Here is an 18363-nt window from a genome sequence, read left to right as displayed (position 1 = left end):
CACGTGAGTCCATCAACTTGTGATTTTTGGTCACACTGATGAACACATTTACCTTCTCAGTCGTTACATGCTGACACTGATTCATCAAGCTGACTTAAAATTTCATTATTTGAAGTATTCCTCCAAACTATAGATCTTGTAGTTGGAGCCCGTTTTAAGTTTTTCATTTGCTACTACTTTCATTGAAGCCTTCTACTTCAGCACACATTACTACACCACCCACTTTTCTCTCCTGTCAAAATTCTCCTTCAATATCACAAAGTGACAATTTCCCTGTTGAGTTCTGACCTATCATTCATTTGCTCCTGGGTCACTTTGACTAAGGTTTGCTTTTATACATTTGCTTTCTTTATAAAGATGTTTGTAATTGTCACAAAAGTATTTCATTAAAAATATGAAGCTACAAGATCGTTAATTCAATTACTTCTTACCATTCAATATAACATAACATATTACTATACCTCAGCAGAATCTCCAGAAACACATAAGATCTGGGCTCTATAGTATCTTTTGCTTTCAAAATCAGTAAACTGTGCCAGACAAACTAAATCAGGATACGGACACACTGGTAGAGGCATCAGGTCCAGGTGGTTAATCTCAGTTGTAAGCCTTTTGAGAACAATCATATTTTTTTCATCTGTTCGGTAACCCCAGAAGTGTCCAACTTCCACCACCTAAAAACACCAGGATACAACTTGCTAAAATATTTTGAATTTTTAAGTCATCTTTTTATATTAAAATCTGATTTCATATGATTTTTATTCTTACAATGCTTGATCACATTTTTTTAGTGTTACACAGCATACCAGGAAAAATACAATAAAGCATTCCTAATCCTGAAAAGAATTTATGGTAGTAGTTTTCAAACACCTGGTGTATTTCTTAAATGATGAAGCGTAACTTTCACATCCATATTGTACCAGATACTGTAAATAAGAGACGTATTATCATATGAACATTGGTGTAAAATCTGACATAACAAGAGGTGAAGATCAGGCATGATGGCATAACAGACTGATTTAAATGTTCAGTTTTAATCTTCTTTTGTATTTGTACTCTTAGTTATTTTCCTAAAGAGAGGTTAATTCTCATTGGTTAGGGAGCACTTAAGATGTGTTGGTTTGCAACTAAATATAGCCTTGACACTAAATTTGGTACTTACTTTTGTTAACCAGGAAAATACATTATATCCATACACATTTAAGGAATTATACAGCTTTACATACATTTATTCAGATTCTTAATTTTTACATTGTTACATTAGAAAATGGTGGATGATGCACATTTATTTGACAATTTTTTTTGTAATAGATTCATAGATACTAAGGTCAGAAGGGACCATTATGATCATTTAGTCCGACCTCCTGCACAACGCAGGCCACAGAATCTCACCCACCCACTCTTTTGTTTTGTATTTAAAACTGATTTATTAAACAAAGGAATTATCTGTCAGTAGTAAAACAAACTGAAATCAATCACTCTCTATCAGCCCTCTAAGTTGGTCTCTCCAAAAAGAAGCAGGATTCTGATGGTTGTACTGTTCAATTACAAAATATTAAAATTTTTAAAAATAATTTTGGTATTTAAAGGTAATGAAACTTCCCACTTTCCCCAACAGGGAAATCTAGTTGCATTTCTGAAAAGATATTAAAATGTTCACTTTTTGAAAGTGCATGCAGGCCATGTCCAAATCTTCATAATATCTTCAAGACAAAACCTCTTGGACACAATTGAAAAAATCCACATACTAGTCCAGAGCCTTATCTCCCATCTTGATTACTTCAACTTCCTCCTCTTTGGGGTCTTCCTGACACCCACCTTACCCGCACTGAGTCTATTCAAAATGCTACAATTAACTTCATGGACCACTGTTGAGATCATGTTGATCCCCAGTCTGAGTCCTACTGGTAGGCTACCCAACGTTCTTTTCCCTGTCTTCTTGCCCAGCTGAGACCTGCCTCTTGCTCTCCAGCTTTCCAGACAAAGGAGAGTTAATGGACTACAGTGCACATTCCCTGCACTGTTCCTTGTAGCCAGACACCAGTAACTTGGGGAGCCAGAGCTGAGCCCAGGTTCCAGCTGAAGAGCAGGCAAAGCCAGAACAGTAGAGCTAGGAGTAGAGGTACTTGGAGAACAGCACAGAATCCAATACCTGGGGAGGAGAGAAGATGGGGGTGGAGAGTGATTGAAGAGAGAAGCAGGGCTCACAGAGTACTTAGGACCCATGTCAGGACTTGGGGGGGGGACTGGGAACCCTGTTAGGGTCCTGTCCTTGTGGTCCTGAATTGCCCCAGGATTTACCACCTGGGCCAGCTGAATGAAGTCCTCCTCATCCTTAGGGTCTCTTCCTGACCTACTCTGGGTTTCCTGGTCAGATTTTTCTATGGTGGAGTATCAGTTTATTGGTGGTTGGGTGGTTCCAATACGCTTGTCCGACTCAAAAGTTCCATTCCCCAGCAATGCTAGGGTCAGTTGGCTGAGAACAAGGAGGACATGATTTTCACACTATAAAGCCTATTAAAGCTGCCTTGCAAATGGAGCACTTTCTAGGCTCAGCCTAGTGCTTGAGTTACTACTCTGCCATTCCCTAAAAGGGGGCAGAGGAACTCAGCAGAGAGGCACTGTAGCGGAGACTCTTGGTGGGTTCAGACACAGGCTACTAAATACCCGGTCCAGGTGGTGGAGAGAACAAAGAAGGCTGCTCACTACTGCCTGAAAATGAAAAAAAATTAGAAAGGAAAGGCAAGAAGCAAAGAGAACCATTACGGACAGGTGTCACAAAGGCAGAATTTCTGGCAGCAGGCCGGAAAAAGGGGCATAGCTAGGTCAGGTTGTGCTACAGCTTTGAACTGCCTCCAGAAACTGCAGATAGAAGGGGAATCGCCCATATGTAGCAGAAGAGTGAGAGACACTGGGCTGCAAAAGTGCTGGGTTGTGGCATGGAAGCAGCTCAGCGCCAAGTTTCAGCAAGAGCTCTTCTGAGCTGCAAAATCCCCGTGCGGAGGTTTTTCTCTTAGAGGAATCCCTGATGGGTGACCTATCTCTGGGGCTTATAACCCCATGCAGTCTGGGGTTCACTTAACTGTTGCAGTCGGGAACGAATGTTCAGGTTGCAGCTCTCAAAGTCACAAGCCCGTATTGCCACTCTTAGATTCTGAAGGCTCACATACAGGGTGTATTTGACAGCTTAGCTCGGAAACTGGTCTCATTTGTTTGATCATTAGGAAGACATGAAGTCAGGCCTCCCTGTCCTTCCTAGTTGTGGAGCTGAAAGACTTACAATTCACATGTTTACTGGGAATGTGCATCTCTCCCAGACAAGAGAGTCTTTGAGTCTCCATTTGAAACTGGAATAGCTCTTTCACATGATGGGCAGTGTTTAAACCTAGGTGAGCTCAACAACGCCACAGTGAATAACTAATAAAAGTTGGTTTCAGAGTAGCAGCCATGTTAGTCTGTATCCGCAAAAAGAAAAGGAGTACTTGTGGCACCTTAGACACTAACAAATTTATTTGAGCATAAGCTTTCGTGAGCTACAGCTCACTTCATGGGATGCATGCAGTGGAAAATACAGTAGGGGGATTTTATATATACAGAGAACATGAAACCATGGGTGTTACCATACACACTGTAAAGAGAGTGATCAGGTAAGGTGAGCTATTATCAGCAGGAGAGAAAAAAAACCTTTTGTAGTGATAATCAAGGTGGGCCATTTCCAGCAGTTGACAAGAATGTGTGAGGAACAGTGGGTGGAGCGGGAGGGGAATAAACATGGGGAAATAGTTTTACTTTGTGTAATGACACATCCACTCCCAGTCTTTATTCAAGCCTAATTTAATGGTGTCCAGTTTGCAACCACACAGCACACAACAAAAACACTAACCCAGGAACCTATCCTTGCAACAAAGCCCGTTGCCGATTGTGTCCACATATCTATTCAGGGGACACCAACATAGGGCCTAATCACATCAGCCACTATCAGAGGCTCGTTCACCTGCACATCTACCAATGTGATATATGCCATCATGTGCCAGCAATGCCCCTCTGCCATGTACACTGGCCAAACCAGACAGTCTCTACATAAAAGAATAAATGGACACAAATCAGACGTCAAGAATTATAACATTCAAAAACCAGTCGGAGAACACTTCAAACTTTTTTCACTCAATTACAGACCTAAAAGTCGCAATTCTTCAACAAAAAGACTTCAAAACCAGACTCCAACGAGAGACTGCTGAATTGGAATTAATTTGCAAACTGGACACCATTAAATTAGGCTTGAATAAAGACTGGGAGTGGATGTGTCATTACACAAAGTAAAACTATTTCCCCATGTTTATTTCCCCCCCCCTACTGTTCCTCTCCTCACATGTTCTTGTCAACTGCTGGAAATGGCCCACCTTGATTATCACTACAAAAGGTTTACTTTCTCTCCTGCTGGTAATAGCTCACCTTACCTGATCACTCTCGTTACAGTGTGTATGGTAACACCCATGGTTTTATGTTCTCTGTGTATATTAAATCCCCCTACTGTACTTTCCACTGCATGCATCCGACGAAGTGAGCTGTAGCTCACAAAAGCTTATGCTCAAATAAATTTGTTTGTCTCTAAGGTGCCGCAAGTACTCCTTTTCTTTTTAATAAAAGTTGAAACAGGCAAACAAACTAATAACTATTCAACTAACAAATAACACTGTATTTGTAGTTGGGTAGCTAAGGTGATCAAGAAGGTTGCCAGTCAAGCCATGAAGTGGTGAGAGGAGCTGAATGGTGGCGGGCATGCCCTGCCCTTATATGCCATCACAGCACAGGATGACGACTGGAGAGCACACACATGCCCTACAGGCACCGATGGCTAAAAAGACACTGTCAAGGTTCCTTCCCCACTCTGAACTCTAGGGTACAGATGTGGGGACCTGCATGAAAAACCCCCTAAGCTTATTTTTACCTGCTTAGGTTAAAACTTCCCCAAGGTACACACTATTTTACCTTTTGCCCCTGGACTTTATTGCTGCCACCACCAAGTGTCTGACAAATATATAACAGGGAAAGAGCCCGCTTGGAAACGTCTTTCCCCCGCAAAATCCTCCCAAACACTATACCCACTTTCCTGGGGAAGGCTTGATAAAAAATCCTCACCAATTTGCATAGGTGAACACAGACCCAAACCCTTGGATCTTAAGAACAATGAAAAAGCAATCGGGTTCTTAAAAGAAGAATTTTAATTGAAGAAAAAGTAAAAGAATCACCTCTGTAAAATCAGGATGGTAAATACCTTACAGGGTAATCAGATTCAAAACACAGAGAATCCCTCTAGGCAAAACCTTAAGTTACACAAAGACACAAAAACAGGAATATATATTCCATTCAGCACAACTTATTTTATCAGCCATTTAAACAAAAAACAGAATCTAACGCATATCTAACTAGACTGCTTATTAACTCTTTACAGGAGTTCTGATCTGCATTCCTGCTCTGGTCCCGGCAAAAGCAACAGAGACAGAGAGAACCTTTGTTTCTCCCGCCCTCCAGCTTTGAAAGTATCTTGTCTCCTCATTGGTCATTTTGGTCAGGTGCCAGCGAGGTTATCCTAGCTTCTTAACCCTTTACAGGTGAAAGGGTTTTTCCTCTGGCCAGGAGGGATTAAAGGTGTTTACCCTTCCCTTTATATTTATGACAGACAGTGATCTGTAACACGAGGTGCATGTGCACCATCACTAGAATGGGCACATGGACAATCACACAAAGGACAATTTAAGGTTATGTAAAAATTGATTGAAGAGTTATATCTAGTTAAAATGTATTTGCTTTTTAAATTTCACTTCCACTTACTGTTTGTTTCCACTCGCTCCCAAAATGTGCTAAAGTGGCTGTACAAACAAACAAGGGACAGCCCATGCCTTACCATAGCGAGATTATTATTTACGTACAAATGTTTTAAATTTTAGAGAAGTTGCTTATTTCCCCAAATGATCCTATTCCATGAAAAAAAGCTGCAAACCCTTCCTCCACTATTTCCAGTTTTTAGTTGTGTTTGTATAGAGGAATCTTTAAAAGATTTATGAGGTATGGTTAGCATTTTAGTGACAGAACTTTCCTACCTCTGTGACACAGATGGACAAGGGAAGGCTTGCAATTGTCTGTGACTGTTCTAGAGCACCAAACGAGGTTTGCATAGGCTCTACGGTCTGCTTCTGAAAGTCCACATTTACTCTAAAAAACATAATTGAATACAATATAATCCTTCAAGCACTATGTTCTGGGATTTTTCTGAAGTGAGAATTTAAAGTTCAGTTTAATAAAAATGAACCTGAGTCACTTTCTATCTAGGTCTAAAACAAAGTTGAGGCATTTATACCTAGCAAGAAAGATATGAGCCCTAAAATGCATATATTACAGTATGGTCCGTGCTTAAAATAAATAAAGGTAGAATGGGGGAGCGCTATGAAAATCCAACAGACCATTGAGAAATTATGTTTTATGTGCCTGCTGTGGCATAACAAATAATGATACATGCAAAGTAGCAGCTGCCCTACCAAATTCTTATAAAATTCACAAAAGCCTAGATTTAATAACTGAGTTTTCCACTATGGCGTCTCTTTTAAGGTTAAGTTATGAAAAAAAATATTTAGGTTGATTACACTAAGGATAAATTCCAAAATATTCTCTCTTTAAGAACACAGAAGTTGCTAGTAATTGACAAGAGTTAAGAAATTCAATATTAATCCTCAGATGTAAATGGGCTGCCTATGCTTCTTAAGGTGCTTTAATAATTAATATTCATATGGATCTTATGAATAATCTTATGGTCTACATAAGCTTTGTTGAAAAGTCCGTATCATCAATAGGAGCTGCAGGTGTATGCACTCTGAACTTAAGGCCATAATTCTGCCTTCAGCCATTTTAACATTTTGAAATATCATATCCAAAGCTTACGGACTAATTTCAGAGTTGCAGCTGAACAGGAACATTTGGCAGAGGGATGTTTCAGCAAGTTGTGTCTAAGAATAGGGGTCGAGTACCCAGGGCAAGCCACTGTTAACAGATTCTTCCAGCAGAACCTTTTCCCTGGACCACTGGACATGGCCTACTCAAGTGGTCTACACTTTCAGTCTGATGGATTCTCCATAGGAGAATAAAAGGTGTTTGCCCAAACATTTTATCAAGGTTTGTTCATTTCTACTTAAGAATGGTTAGTGTCAGCTCAGTGTCCCAAGTCCCTGTGGAGGTTTCAAGAGGTGGAAGGACACTAACAGAGCTTGCAAGCAACACGGGGTGGACACCACTTCTGCCTACACTGCATCTCCAGCCACCAAAAGGTGGGTTTCCCTAATGTCCCCAATGTGCTGCTTCTCCTCCCCTTTGGTCTTCAAGTACCCCCTCAACTACCACTATACACATATGTCTACCTGATGCTCACAACATATTAACGCCATATGGCAAGGCAGATGGGTAAGAACTCTGCAGGTTTTGAATATGCATTCAGACTGCTTTTAACCAACAGAATACCCCCAAAACTATTCAAACACACCAGTCCCGCTAAGAAGAAATACAAATCTGAGGTTCCCAGACCAAGCCATTTTTGAGTTATAAGTAGGCCCGCCCCAAAAAAGTGTTCAGTTAGTGATTTTACAATTTCTTTATTTAACACTCTGTCCAAGTCATCTAAACCCTCCAGAATAATTCTGCCCTGGCATAAGATTATGTCTTTGATATCTGAAGTGGACTGGTTTAGTTTTGGTTATGACAGAGGCAGTTCACACTTGATCTTAAAATAAAACAGAGGCCTTGTTCCAACCTAAGACCATGAAGAGACTAGTTTCTCTCCATAATAATGCAATACCTTGTGTGCCTCAATCCTGTAAATGTCACTCCCTCCATTTTTCCTTCAATCATTTCTGGAGGATGAACACTGAGTTCAAGCAGACTTCTTAACTGGAACATTTTAAGTGCCATATACACTGCTGGAAGAATTTTAAACCGCTCTGCTGGATTACGAGAGAACTCCACAAAGGCTCTGTTTCAAAAAAACAAACAAACCCCTGCAGTGCGTACTTTATTTGAGGAAAAAGTGGATCAGTTCTTCTCCTGGCCCACTTCTGAGCAGGTAAGAGAAATGCAAAAATGTTTATAGTCTCACAGCCACTGCTCAATCTGTCCCTATGTACCTTTAGAACTTTTTTACATATAATTATGGCTATAATTAAATTATTCTAGCATGCTCAAGATTATTGTGTAAATGCAGACATAGCAATATAAACAGGAAGAATTTTGGGAAGATACGACAGAATTAATCATGAAGGTGTTGAAATCTGAAGAAGGCAGAGAAAAGCAATGTTACCAAGGTTCTCAAACACTGGCAGCCTTTTTAGGGGGCTACTGTTACACAAAAGAAGAAAATGACGACGGTGGGTAAAAAGACTGGTTTCTCTACTACTAGTTGATAAACAAACATACTCAGTCTCAAGCCTGCTTCTCTCTCTCTGTCCAACATTTGATTTTCAATGTACATATCTCCTCAACTACTTATACAGATCACATCACAGGAGAGATCACTAAATGTTGCAGACAGATCACAGGGTAACAAAAGCAGTGACATGATTTTTAAATTAGTCTCCACTCATTACTTCATAATTATGATATGTAAAATAATACATTTTTACTTACTTTGTTCCATCATATGCAATGGATTTTACTTGACCACACTGCCTAAAGAGTGACTGCAGCTGTTTATAGTATAGGAAACCATAGGGAGGAATGTTCTTCAACTGTCACAAAAAATAAAGTTAATATTTGCAGTTTTAAAAATTTTAATGGATTATGCATTTAACCAGAGCTTTGAAGTATTTGTCTTCTCTAATATTCAAAAGAGATGTAATATTTATAACTTTAGTAAATGCCATCAAAATTCTGAAGTTATTTTGAATAAAGGTAGATCTTGTATCAAACAATTTATTTTAAAAAAATAGATACCCCAAAGTTCCAAGAATTTGTGATTAATGATGCTCTGCTTCCTCCAAAGTAATGCTCAACATATTCAAGACTGGTTTCAGAGTAGCAGCCGTGTTAGTCTGTATTCGCAAAAGGAAAAGGAGTACTTGTGGCACCTTAGAGACTAACCAATTTATTTGAATGCATCCGATGAAGTGAGCTGTAGCTCACGAAAGCTTATGCTCAAATAAATTGGTTAGTCTCTAAGGTGCCACAAGTACTCCTTTTCTTATTCCTCTTCTGTTGAAAGAGAGAACGAAACTGCAAAATACCACCCTCAACACTGAAATCTCACATAACTGAAATACACAGTAGATTACTCTTTGCCTTAACATACCATTACAATGGTTTTAGAATCTCTGCCAGCCAGTTCCTTCACAGCAATTTCTTCATCACATTGTCCAAAAGTAAAATAGTTTGGGTAGAAAGCACCAGCCATTACAACCTGAAATAAAGCCAATATTTTGCTAAAATGCAACACATTGTATTTAGTTCCTCTCAATGGGACATATTTGCCTTTCAATGCAATTGCAGTACAATTTCATTAATGAAAGCTGTGTGTGTGGCTATCCCCTCTCTAAGGGAACAACTGTAAAATATAACATTTCAGTTTAAAATTACAAGGCATAGATTCCTAAAGAATGATTTCATAAAAAGGGACTCCCCTCTAGAACAATTTTTAGTATTATATATAAGTACATATGATCTGTTCAAATTATGCAAATCCACTGGCATTGTGGGTAATGCCCCGTGTCTCAATCATCACAGAAAATATTCTTGATTTTCACAGTCAAGCTACGTGAACAGGATTCTACAGAGCACATAAGTGTCACTCACTTTGCACTAACAATATTCACATTAGACCTCAACGCGTTTGATGGCACAGACCTGAATTAAAATTTCACTGAAGACTCAATAATGGGTTGTCTTTCACAACACCAATACCTATCTGAAAATAAGCTCACTCTCTATCAGCCCAGAGGCAATTTCACTTGACAGAGAACTTAAGAGGTTATCTGCACAAAATTTGGAAGTGATCCAATTTTTTTAGTAACTACACAGCCAATGAAGGTCCAAATGTGGCATTCCACACAGGAATAATGCAGCCCACTCTTGGACTGTTTAGTTTGCTAAATTTTTTATTTTTATTCTCTACCCCCAGAGTGTCCTTCCAAACTAGTTTATTTTTATGACTAATTTGGACAGCCACAGCAAAATGACATATCAGGTTTGGTTTTATTTTGATAAACTGTCAGAAGTGAAGGGATAGCCACAGATCCACTGATCCATAAATAACAGTAACATGAATTGTAGCTCTATTGTCTACACTAACAAACCAAAAAATGTTTGATGATCCCACATGAACTGGGATATAAAACTAAAGGGAGAAAAATTAAATTGAAACATATGATGGGCACTCGTTTGTACTTAAGTGTAAAAAGCTTGCTCCAAAGAGTCTAAAAACAAATACAATAGATTGTTTAATAGCAATCCTGATATTAGCAACTTCCAGTTAATGACAATTTGTAGCTAAGAACCAATCCCATCCCATTAATATCAACATTAACAGGATTAGGATATAAGCAATGGCATGGTGATTATTAGCAACTTTTACTTATGGGGGAATTCTGTGGGACTGCGCATGAGCAGAAATTGCCCCCCCCCACCGAATTCCTGTGCTTCCCCACAGAAAATGTCAGGGAAGCAAAGGGAAGCCACGTGGTGGGGTGGGGTGGGAGGGTGACCGTGGGCACAATATTTGAGGGGGGATTGCCCCCCCCCGAAGAGAGGTGAGGCATGGAGGGGGAACACAGGGTTATGTGCCACTCCTCCCACTTCATTTCTGCAAGCGCATTGCTGCCCAGCTGAAGGAGAATGCACCTAGGCTCCGCTGACTCTACAGCTGAAGCTGCCTCCTGGGTCCTAGTGCCAGTAGAGCTACCTTTTGGGTGCTGGGAGCCTTCCTGTTTTCTGTGCAACAGTGAGTGCCCGCAATGGGGCTGGGGAAATAAGGGAAGGGTGGTGAGGAGAAGAGGCAGTGGGGAAGGAAGACGAGGTGGACTAGAGCAGGGGGAGGGGAATGTGTGAGTGAGGGGAGGAGGACGGGGCAGTAGGCGAGGGAGATGAGAGGGGGAAGAAAATGAGATAGGGAAATCATGGGGGGAAGTGGGAGCACGGCATGCAGCATTCCCTTGGCAGTAGCTGCAGCTCCCCCATAAAACAGGCCCTATCCCAACGAATTCCCCACACCCAGACCCCCACCCCATGGCACCTGGACCCCTCACCCTATCAAGCCCTACTCCCCCAGCACCTGGAGCCCCTCACTAAACTCTCCACCCCTGTGCTGAGCCCCATTTCCCCACATGCAGACACCCCCCCGTGCTGAGCCCCAACCATCTTCACCTGGATCCCCTGCAGAGTCCCATTGCCACTGCATCCGGAACCCCCCAATGAGCCTCTGTGTATCCAGCTCCCCCACTGAGCCACGTGCACACGAAACCTCTCGCCTCACACTAAGCCCCTCCACACTTGGATCCTGCCGGGCTGAGCCTGTCCACCCAGACCTGGTGTGCCTGGTGCAGAGCCCAGGGGTGTTTCTGGGGCAGGCCTGGCTCTTGCATTGTGTCAGGGTCAGGTGCAGCCTCACAGCCAAGTCCCTGTTCCCAGGCAGGTGGGGGCTTCCGAGTGATCTCCCACCTCAGTGCAGCCAGTGGCCTGTGCTCCCCACTGCCATGTTGGAGCCACATTTATTTGACAAATAAAATTTGCAGAATTTTAAAATATTGTGCAGATAATTTTTACTTTTTTTTGCTACAGAATTCCCTCAGGAATAAACTTTTTTGGAAGAAAGGCACCACTGGCAGGCAGATTTGTGAGTCTGCAGCCACAGAAGGAAGCAACGGGATGTGCAGAGACCTCCTGCAGGCAGGTTTGCAAGGCTGCAGCTAGGGAAGTAGTGCTAGGACATGCCTTCTCTGGCTGCAGCCCTGCAAAACTTGCGTGCAGTCAGTGATCACCTTCCTCCTCCCTTCCTTCTGGGGCTGCAGCCCAAGAAACCTGTCTACACACATGGACCAAACAGGAGATAAGGGGCTCTGGCCTGGGAGGGCAGAGCTGTGGTAAGAGCAGTAGCAGGGAGCGGGGCTGCAGCCCGACTGCCAGAGCTGCACCACGCATCTCCTTACACCTAACACACTGTGCCCTGCGGTGGGACCACACGCAGGGTAGGAAGCGCAGGGAGAGGTACAGGCATGTGGCTTTGTGGGTCCCATTGTCCCCACTTCCCACAGAAAGCCCCAGCATCTAGGCTGCAACCCTGCCCCACACCTCAGGTGCTCCCCTCCCTGCAGGCAGGTTTGCAGAGCTGCAACTAGGGAAAGCACCTCCCAGTGCTTCCTTCCCTGGCTGCAGCCTCACAAACCTGACTTCTGCTTATTAGCAACTACCAGATAACTTTTTGCTGGCACCCGAGGCGATGCTAGTAAGTATAAACTACTGTACTGTAAATTAAAGTATTGCCACTCCAAAAGAAAAATCAAGAAATCAGCTATATATATTAATCCTCCTACCTGCAAAATGAAGCGCTGTTTGTATATATACTCCTGATCCATAACAGGTGGAGTATTAATATACATGTTGAATGATTTTATTCGATTCTTCAGCTCTTCAAACAATTCAGCCACCTGAAATTTTAATTCTAAATAAGACTAAACAGATTAAAGCCATTTACAAACAAAAATAAGAAATATATAAACCTACAATAGAAATTGTCAATCAAAATGGGGAAGCTCCTATCCATTTTTGTAGGAACCAAAGGCATCAATTTCATACAATATATTATTGTTAATATACGCTGGCTAGCACATTAATAATATGTATTATCTGCTATATATATTTACACACACACACACACGCATGCACTAAGCACCAATAGCATTAAGCACAAATATTCTAACAGTGATAGAACCTAAACTGGCCTATATCATAATCTTGTTCACTTATACTACGTATCCCATAACACTTTGCATTTGCTGAAGCAAGCATCTGGCACAAGCAGATAGGAAACTTGACAAAATCAAGATACATTTCATTCTATGTCTTAGTACCAGATAGGGGTGTAACTTCCGGGACCAGTACCTGGAAAGCTAGCATTCAAAACAAAGATAAGGAAGGAACATAGCTGCATGGGACTGTTCTTTGGAGACTGGAATCGTATAGAATTTTTTCCAGTACCATATTACTGAACCTGACTGACACTGGTTATTTGGGCTCTTGAGTATATTTCAGAACGAACTAAATTGTGGTCAAGCAATTGACTATACAATTTATCAACACTATTCTATGAAAGAAATATTTCTTCACACCGCTTAATATCTTAATATCTCTACTCCTAGAAAGGCTGTCCAGCAAACCCCTAATAAGAGATTTGACTGACTGACCCCAGAGGTAAAAAACTGGAGTTGCATTTTCTCAATTAACAGCTCAAGATCCATCCTCCAAGAGAGCCCTCTATAATGCAAAATTCCCTTGCCGAAAAGTACATCATGCATTAAGCACAGAAATAGAGGAAGAAGAGCTGAAATAACCTTTGACATGAAGGGTTTTGTGCTCTTTGAAGAAAATGTTTTATGCAATGGTGAGAAGTCAGCCTGCATTTCCTTCTGTTATCCAGGACACTTGCCAACACAGAGGTTTGCATCTTCAGGGAGCTGTGGCAGTGATCAAACACACAGCATCCTGAACTCAGCCAAGAACCCCATCTAGCTTTGCCTTAAGGGATAGCTTGGCTCTGTAGCTATAACAGTGAGCAAACTTTCAGCATTTAGCAGAGTATGTTCTGTTAAGCTTTCTATGAAGCTAGATGAGTGCTCATCACTTTCCTGTAGCCCCTGCAACTCTAAGTGAGCTTGGGTCCACCAAATAAGAGGCATGTCTTACTTGTGCAACAATGCACACCTAACGTCTTCCCCACCCAATTGCTTTCTGAAGGAAGCAACTGTGGAAATGCTGTCCAGCAGGACTATAATATAGTAGCCAATCAGGCATTCCTTCTGAATCAACAGTGCCCATCACACAGCATGAAGTTCTAGGAAACTGATACTCCTGTGGTTTTTTTCTTGGACAACCACCCTGCTCAGAAGCCCAATCAAGATGGCTGCCTTGATAAGCCCACATTCCTGGATAGGACAGTTAAAAGTTGCAATTTGAAAAGTTAGCCAGTTTACTTTTGGGAGGAATGGTAGCACTCTGTGGGAGGACGCTGAGGTGGCTGGGCAGACTGGACTTGTTCACCGTTATGTCAACATGAACTTCTCTAGGGCTCATATGCAGTCTGCCAAAACGATGACATTAAACCATCTTTCCTAGAAGGCATCCCTGTGCAAGACACAAGCTCTTCCTGTTCTTCAACTGAAGATAATCTGTTGTCATCTCATCACATATTGTAATACCTTCCTCTTGGTAATGTGTCCATTATATAATTAAAATTTTCTAAAGTGTTTAGTAACATTTCCAATCCTGTTGGTTCTTTAAAAACACACTTCCCCTTTCACACAACTTTACCCAGGTGGATCCTTATTTTTTGTTCAGTATTTCTGCAATTTCTACCATTAAATACAGAGTCACCCAGATGACATCTCCATTATAGGTGGGACTGGCAGCATTACTTATAGTTAAGGTTGCCTACCATTTGCACTCTACGGCCCTGTTTTCAAACACTGACTTTAGCAAATTTATAAGTAGTCAGGCTGAAACTTTCCATGCTGTGCAAGTGTGTGTCTGCCTGACGTTTTTTTCTTCAAAAATTCAACAAAAATAGTTCAGCCATTGCCAGAAACAAGGTTTTGGGGGAAATGTATTTTGACCAATTCTTAATAAAAAAAAATCCTACAGTCATTTTAATGAGACTCTCTCATACCTCCTGCTTTGGAACAGGAACTTGAATACCGGTAGGTGAAAATCCACTCACATAGCCTTTGAAAAATCACCATTTGCACAAGCCAGAAAAATTCTCTGAAGATTCCATCATCACTTATGTTGCAGCACCTGAGCAGGACTTTCACTCATTCCTCCAACTTGCTGGGAGTTGCTGCAGCACCAGACATTGGAACTGAAAGCAAGGACTCTTCTGTGCTCTCAGTGCTCCCTATGCTGGTACCCAGGTAGCATAGAGGATGCAGAGGAAGCATCTTGACTCAAATAGAGGGGGACAGAGACAAGAGTTGGGAAGAAGGGAGGGGGGAGAATACAGCAGGTGCCGGGGAAAAAATAGGAGTAAAGGGGAGTAGGAACAGTTCAATAATGACCAGAAGAAACTCCCCTCCAGAACCTGAAACTTAATCCAGAATTCCAGAGTCTCACATTCCTCTGGTACCTAAAAATAGCTGTGAAATGTACTGGCAAACTCTGTCATCAACCTTTAGTTGCTGATCCATATAGAAAATAATAGTCTTAATACCACCACTTATTCAGTTAGGTCACACGATGGAAGTTTGTGGTGTGGCTATAAAAGTCCAACCCTGTTAATTACCCAAATGTGAGAGTTGGGGTGTCAGTATAGCTCCTCGCAGTGAAACGTCATTTTTTTCTGTTTGCTTTTTTTAAAAAACCTAGGAAACGACATCCAAAAAACAAAGTAAAAAGAAAGCTGAGGTTGCAAAGTTAAGTACTCAAAATTAGGAAATGCCAGAAAGGTCATCAATGCAACCTTAATCTCACCCCCTTTGTATGTGTGCATTATGACAGTATGTAAACATGTAATTAAAAACTATGTTTCCCCACAGGACCCTGGCCTCATTCATTGCATAGGATGGTCTGTGCCCTGGGAACAAACTGGGGTTGTGCAGGGAACGAGGCTGCTGTCTGTAGGACTCTAACCTGGTTTGCTGAAGAAAGCAGGGGACAGCAGAAAGGGAAAAAACAGTCTTGTGGTTAAGACAGGTGACTGTAGCCTTAGAGAACTGGATTGTATCCCTGCCTCTGTCACAAAGTTCCCATGTGACCCTCAGCAACTCACAAAAACCAGTTTCTTCCACAGGAAGCCACTAACTCTGCACTTCTTACTTTCTGGGTGTTTAACCGGTTACATCTGAGCCAAAATCTGGATAAGTGTTCAACACTCACAGCTGCAACCGAACTCAATGGGTGCTGTGAGCTGAGCATACAAAGTGCCAGAAAAATGGTAAGTAGTCTGAAAAATCAAGGTCTAGGCATCTCAATATACACACCCAAATTTAAAGCACACTTGACAATTTTGTCCTTAATCTCTGTGCCTCAGTTCCCCAGCTGTTAAATGGGGATGGATGACATCACCTCTCTTCAAAGCGATGTTGTAAAGTTAATGATGATTTTGAAGCACTGGGATGTTGTGGTGATGAGTGTCCTAGAAAAGCCTATGAAGAAGTTAATTCTGCATTCAGGGCAGGATTTGGATAGTATGTGCACTAAGACCTGGGGCCACTCATTGAAAGAGGATAAAAAAATATTGAACTCATTCACTGAGCACCATCCATCCTATATGCTGAATGAGACAAGAGTTCTGTGGAAAAAATAGTATTTGGTCATGTAATTAGAGACTATCATACAATATATGTATAATAAGACCAATTTAAAGGTTGCACAGGCAACCATGTCTGAACTATTGTGTGCTTAATTTTGCAATCTTAATCTCCTAACATGTTATATATTACTATATATTGCCTAGGCCTTTTTTTGCTTAAACTTCCTTTTTCATTATGTAAAAATCTCTACTTTTTTCTTGGTTAATTTGCAGGTATTTTTGTCAGTGAGCTTTATTTTTTGAAACTAATTTTAGTAAGATGTTGTAATTCAGTAGTTTATAGCGAAGTGTGACAGATACGCAAACTAAATAAGTGTACTTTCATTTAACATTCACCACTATTCCTCATGGGATGGCTTACAATGGGAGCTCTCTCTTTTTATGTGTTTTAGAACCCAATATTATTTCAGAAGTGCACTTTGCATGCTGCACTCAAACAGTACCCATGCTAGGAGCATGCTGTGATGGAACCATGGTTGGATTGTGTGAGAGAATGTGCGTATGAGTGAAAGAAAACAAAGCAGTTGCCTAATTAGGAACCTTGCTACTAGCAACTGTAAGTGGGCAAAGGCATGTTCGGCTAATCAAGGTTATTCAGGAGTTCTAATTATTTTTCACTCAGCATGCCACATTAAGCTTGAAGCACTTCTGTGATAAGCAGTTTCCATTATCCACTGTAGTAACTTTAGTAACAAAATACCATATAACTTACCCATTTTAATTCTCATGATACAGCTGTGTTTGTTACATTTGTCCTAATAACTGTTTTTAAATTGATCTAACTATAGAGCATAACATTATATTGCATTGAAAAAGGAGTATCCACAAGACTCCAACTCCAGCCAGTGTACTTCAAGTACCTGTATAACAAATAAATCTTGGGGAAAGAGGTTAAGATATATATACTTGAGGACCTTTAAATACTTATCAGTTTTACTTCACTTTAAATGCAGTGTCTTCTTGCAAAGATATACCAAAAAAAGTGTAAGTATAATATCTTAATTCTTAATTATTGTTTTTAAAGAGCAGCAGATTCATCCAGCGTCCTAATATATTTAGAAAATTAGGAAAGTGACATACTTGATAAATATCAAACACTGTTGCTCATTTCAACTCACCTCTCTGATTCTCTTGATCTGAATATAATTTGATCGACCCCAGTCAAGTTCTTCCTGAAGGACACAGAGAAAATTAGAGATATAATGCAAACAGGGAATATTTGTTACCTGTTTATTTCCACACTGGTTCCCAACTTCTTCCTCAATCTACCACTAATGGGCTCTGACGCTCTCTGTGTAGATATTGGATAAGCAGTCCTGATTCACAACAGGAAGCTGTAGAATTAGGCCACACCATCTACATACCCATTTGCTCATCAGTCATGTATTTCCAAAGGTGTAAAGACGCTAGATATCAATTAGAAACATCGTAACTATGGCACTCGTATACCACAGCAATTGGGGCCATATAAATACCTTAAATAAACTTACCAGTTGTCATAAATATAAAAGGAAGGGTAAACCCCTTTGAAATCCCTCCTGGCCAGGGGAAAGCTCCTCTCACCTGTAAAGGGTTAAGAAGCTAAAGGTAACCTCGCTGGCACCTGACCAAAATGACCAATGAGGAGACAAGATACTTTCAAAAGCTGGGAGGAGGGAGAGAAACAAAGGGTCTGTGTCTGTCTCTATGCTGCTTCTTGCCAGGGACAGAACAGGAATGGAGTCTTAGAACTTTTAGTAAGTAATCTAGCTAGGTATGTGTTAGATTATGATTTCTTTAAATGGCTGAGAAAAGCATTGTGCTGAATAGAATAA

At 41.0% G+C, this 18363-nt stretch overlaps 1 protein-coding gene across 3 annotated transcripts in view; it reads right to left on the bottom strand.

Moving 5' to 3' along the window:
* The window catches only part of TDRD9 (tudor domain containing 9), a 164265-nt gene that overhangs the window by 28027 nt on the left and 117875 nt on the right, over positions 1–18363 (bottom strand). For all 3 annotated transcript variants that reach the window (XM_075129909.1, XM_075129910.1, XM_048855410.2), the window contains exons 20-26: positions 17668–17721; positions 12561–12674; positions 9329–9436; positions 8668–8768; positions 7844–8017; positions 6102–6213; positions 462–674 (exon numbers count right to left, since the gene is read on the bottom strand). In XM_075129909.1, the coding sequence (XP_074986010.1) occupies positions 462–674; positions 6102–6213; positions 7844–8017; positions 8668–8768; positions 9329–9436; positions 12561–12674; positions 17668–17721 (876 nt within the window). The remainder of the gene's footprint in view (positions 1–461; positions 675–6101; positions 6214–7843; positions 8018–8667; positions 8769–9328; positions 9437–12560; positions 12675–17667; positions 17722–18363) is intronic.

The sequence above is a fragment of the Caretta caretta genome, chromosome 6, assembly GCF_965140235.1.
Source record: "Caretta caretta isolate rCarCar2 chromosome 6, rCarCar1.hap1, whole genome shotgun sequence".
Classification (NCBI taxonomy): Eukaryota; Metazoa; Chordata; order Testudines; family Cheloniidae; genus Caretta; species Caretta caretta.
Note: the sequence above shows the minus strand (reverse complement) of the source record. Positions and strands in the feature narration are given on the sequence as shown.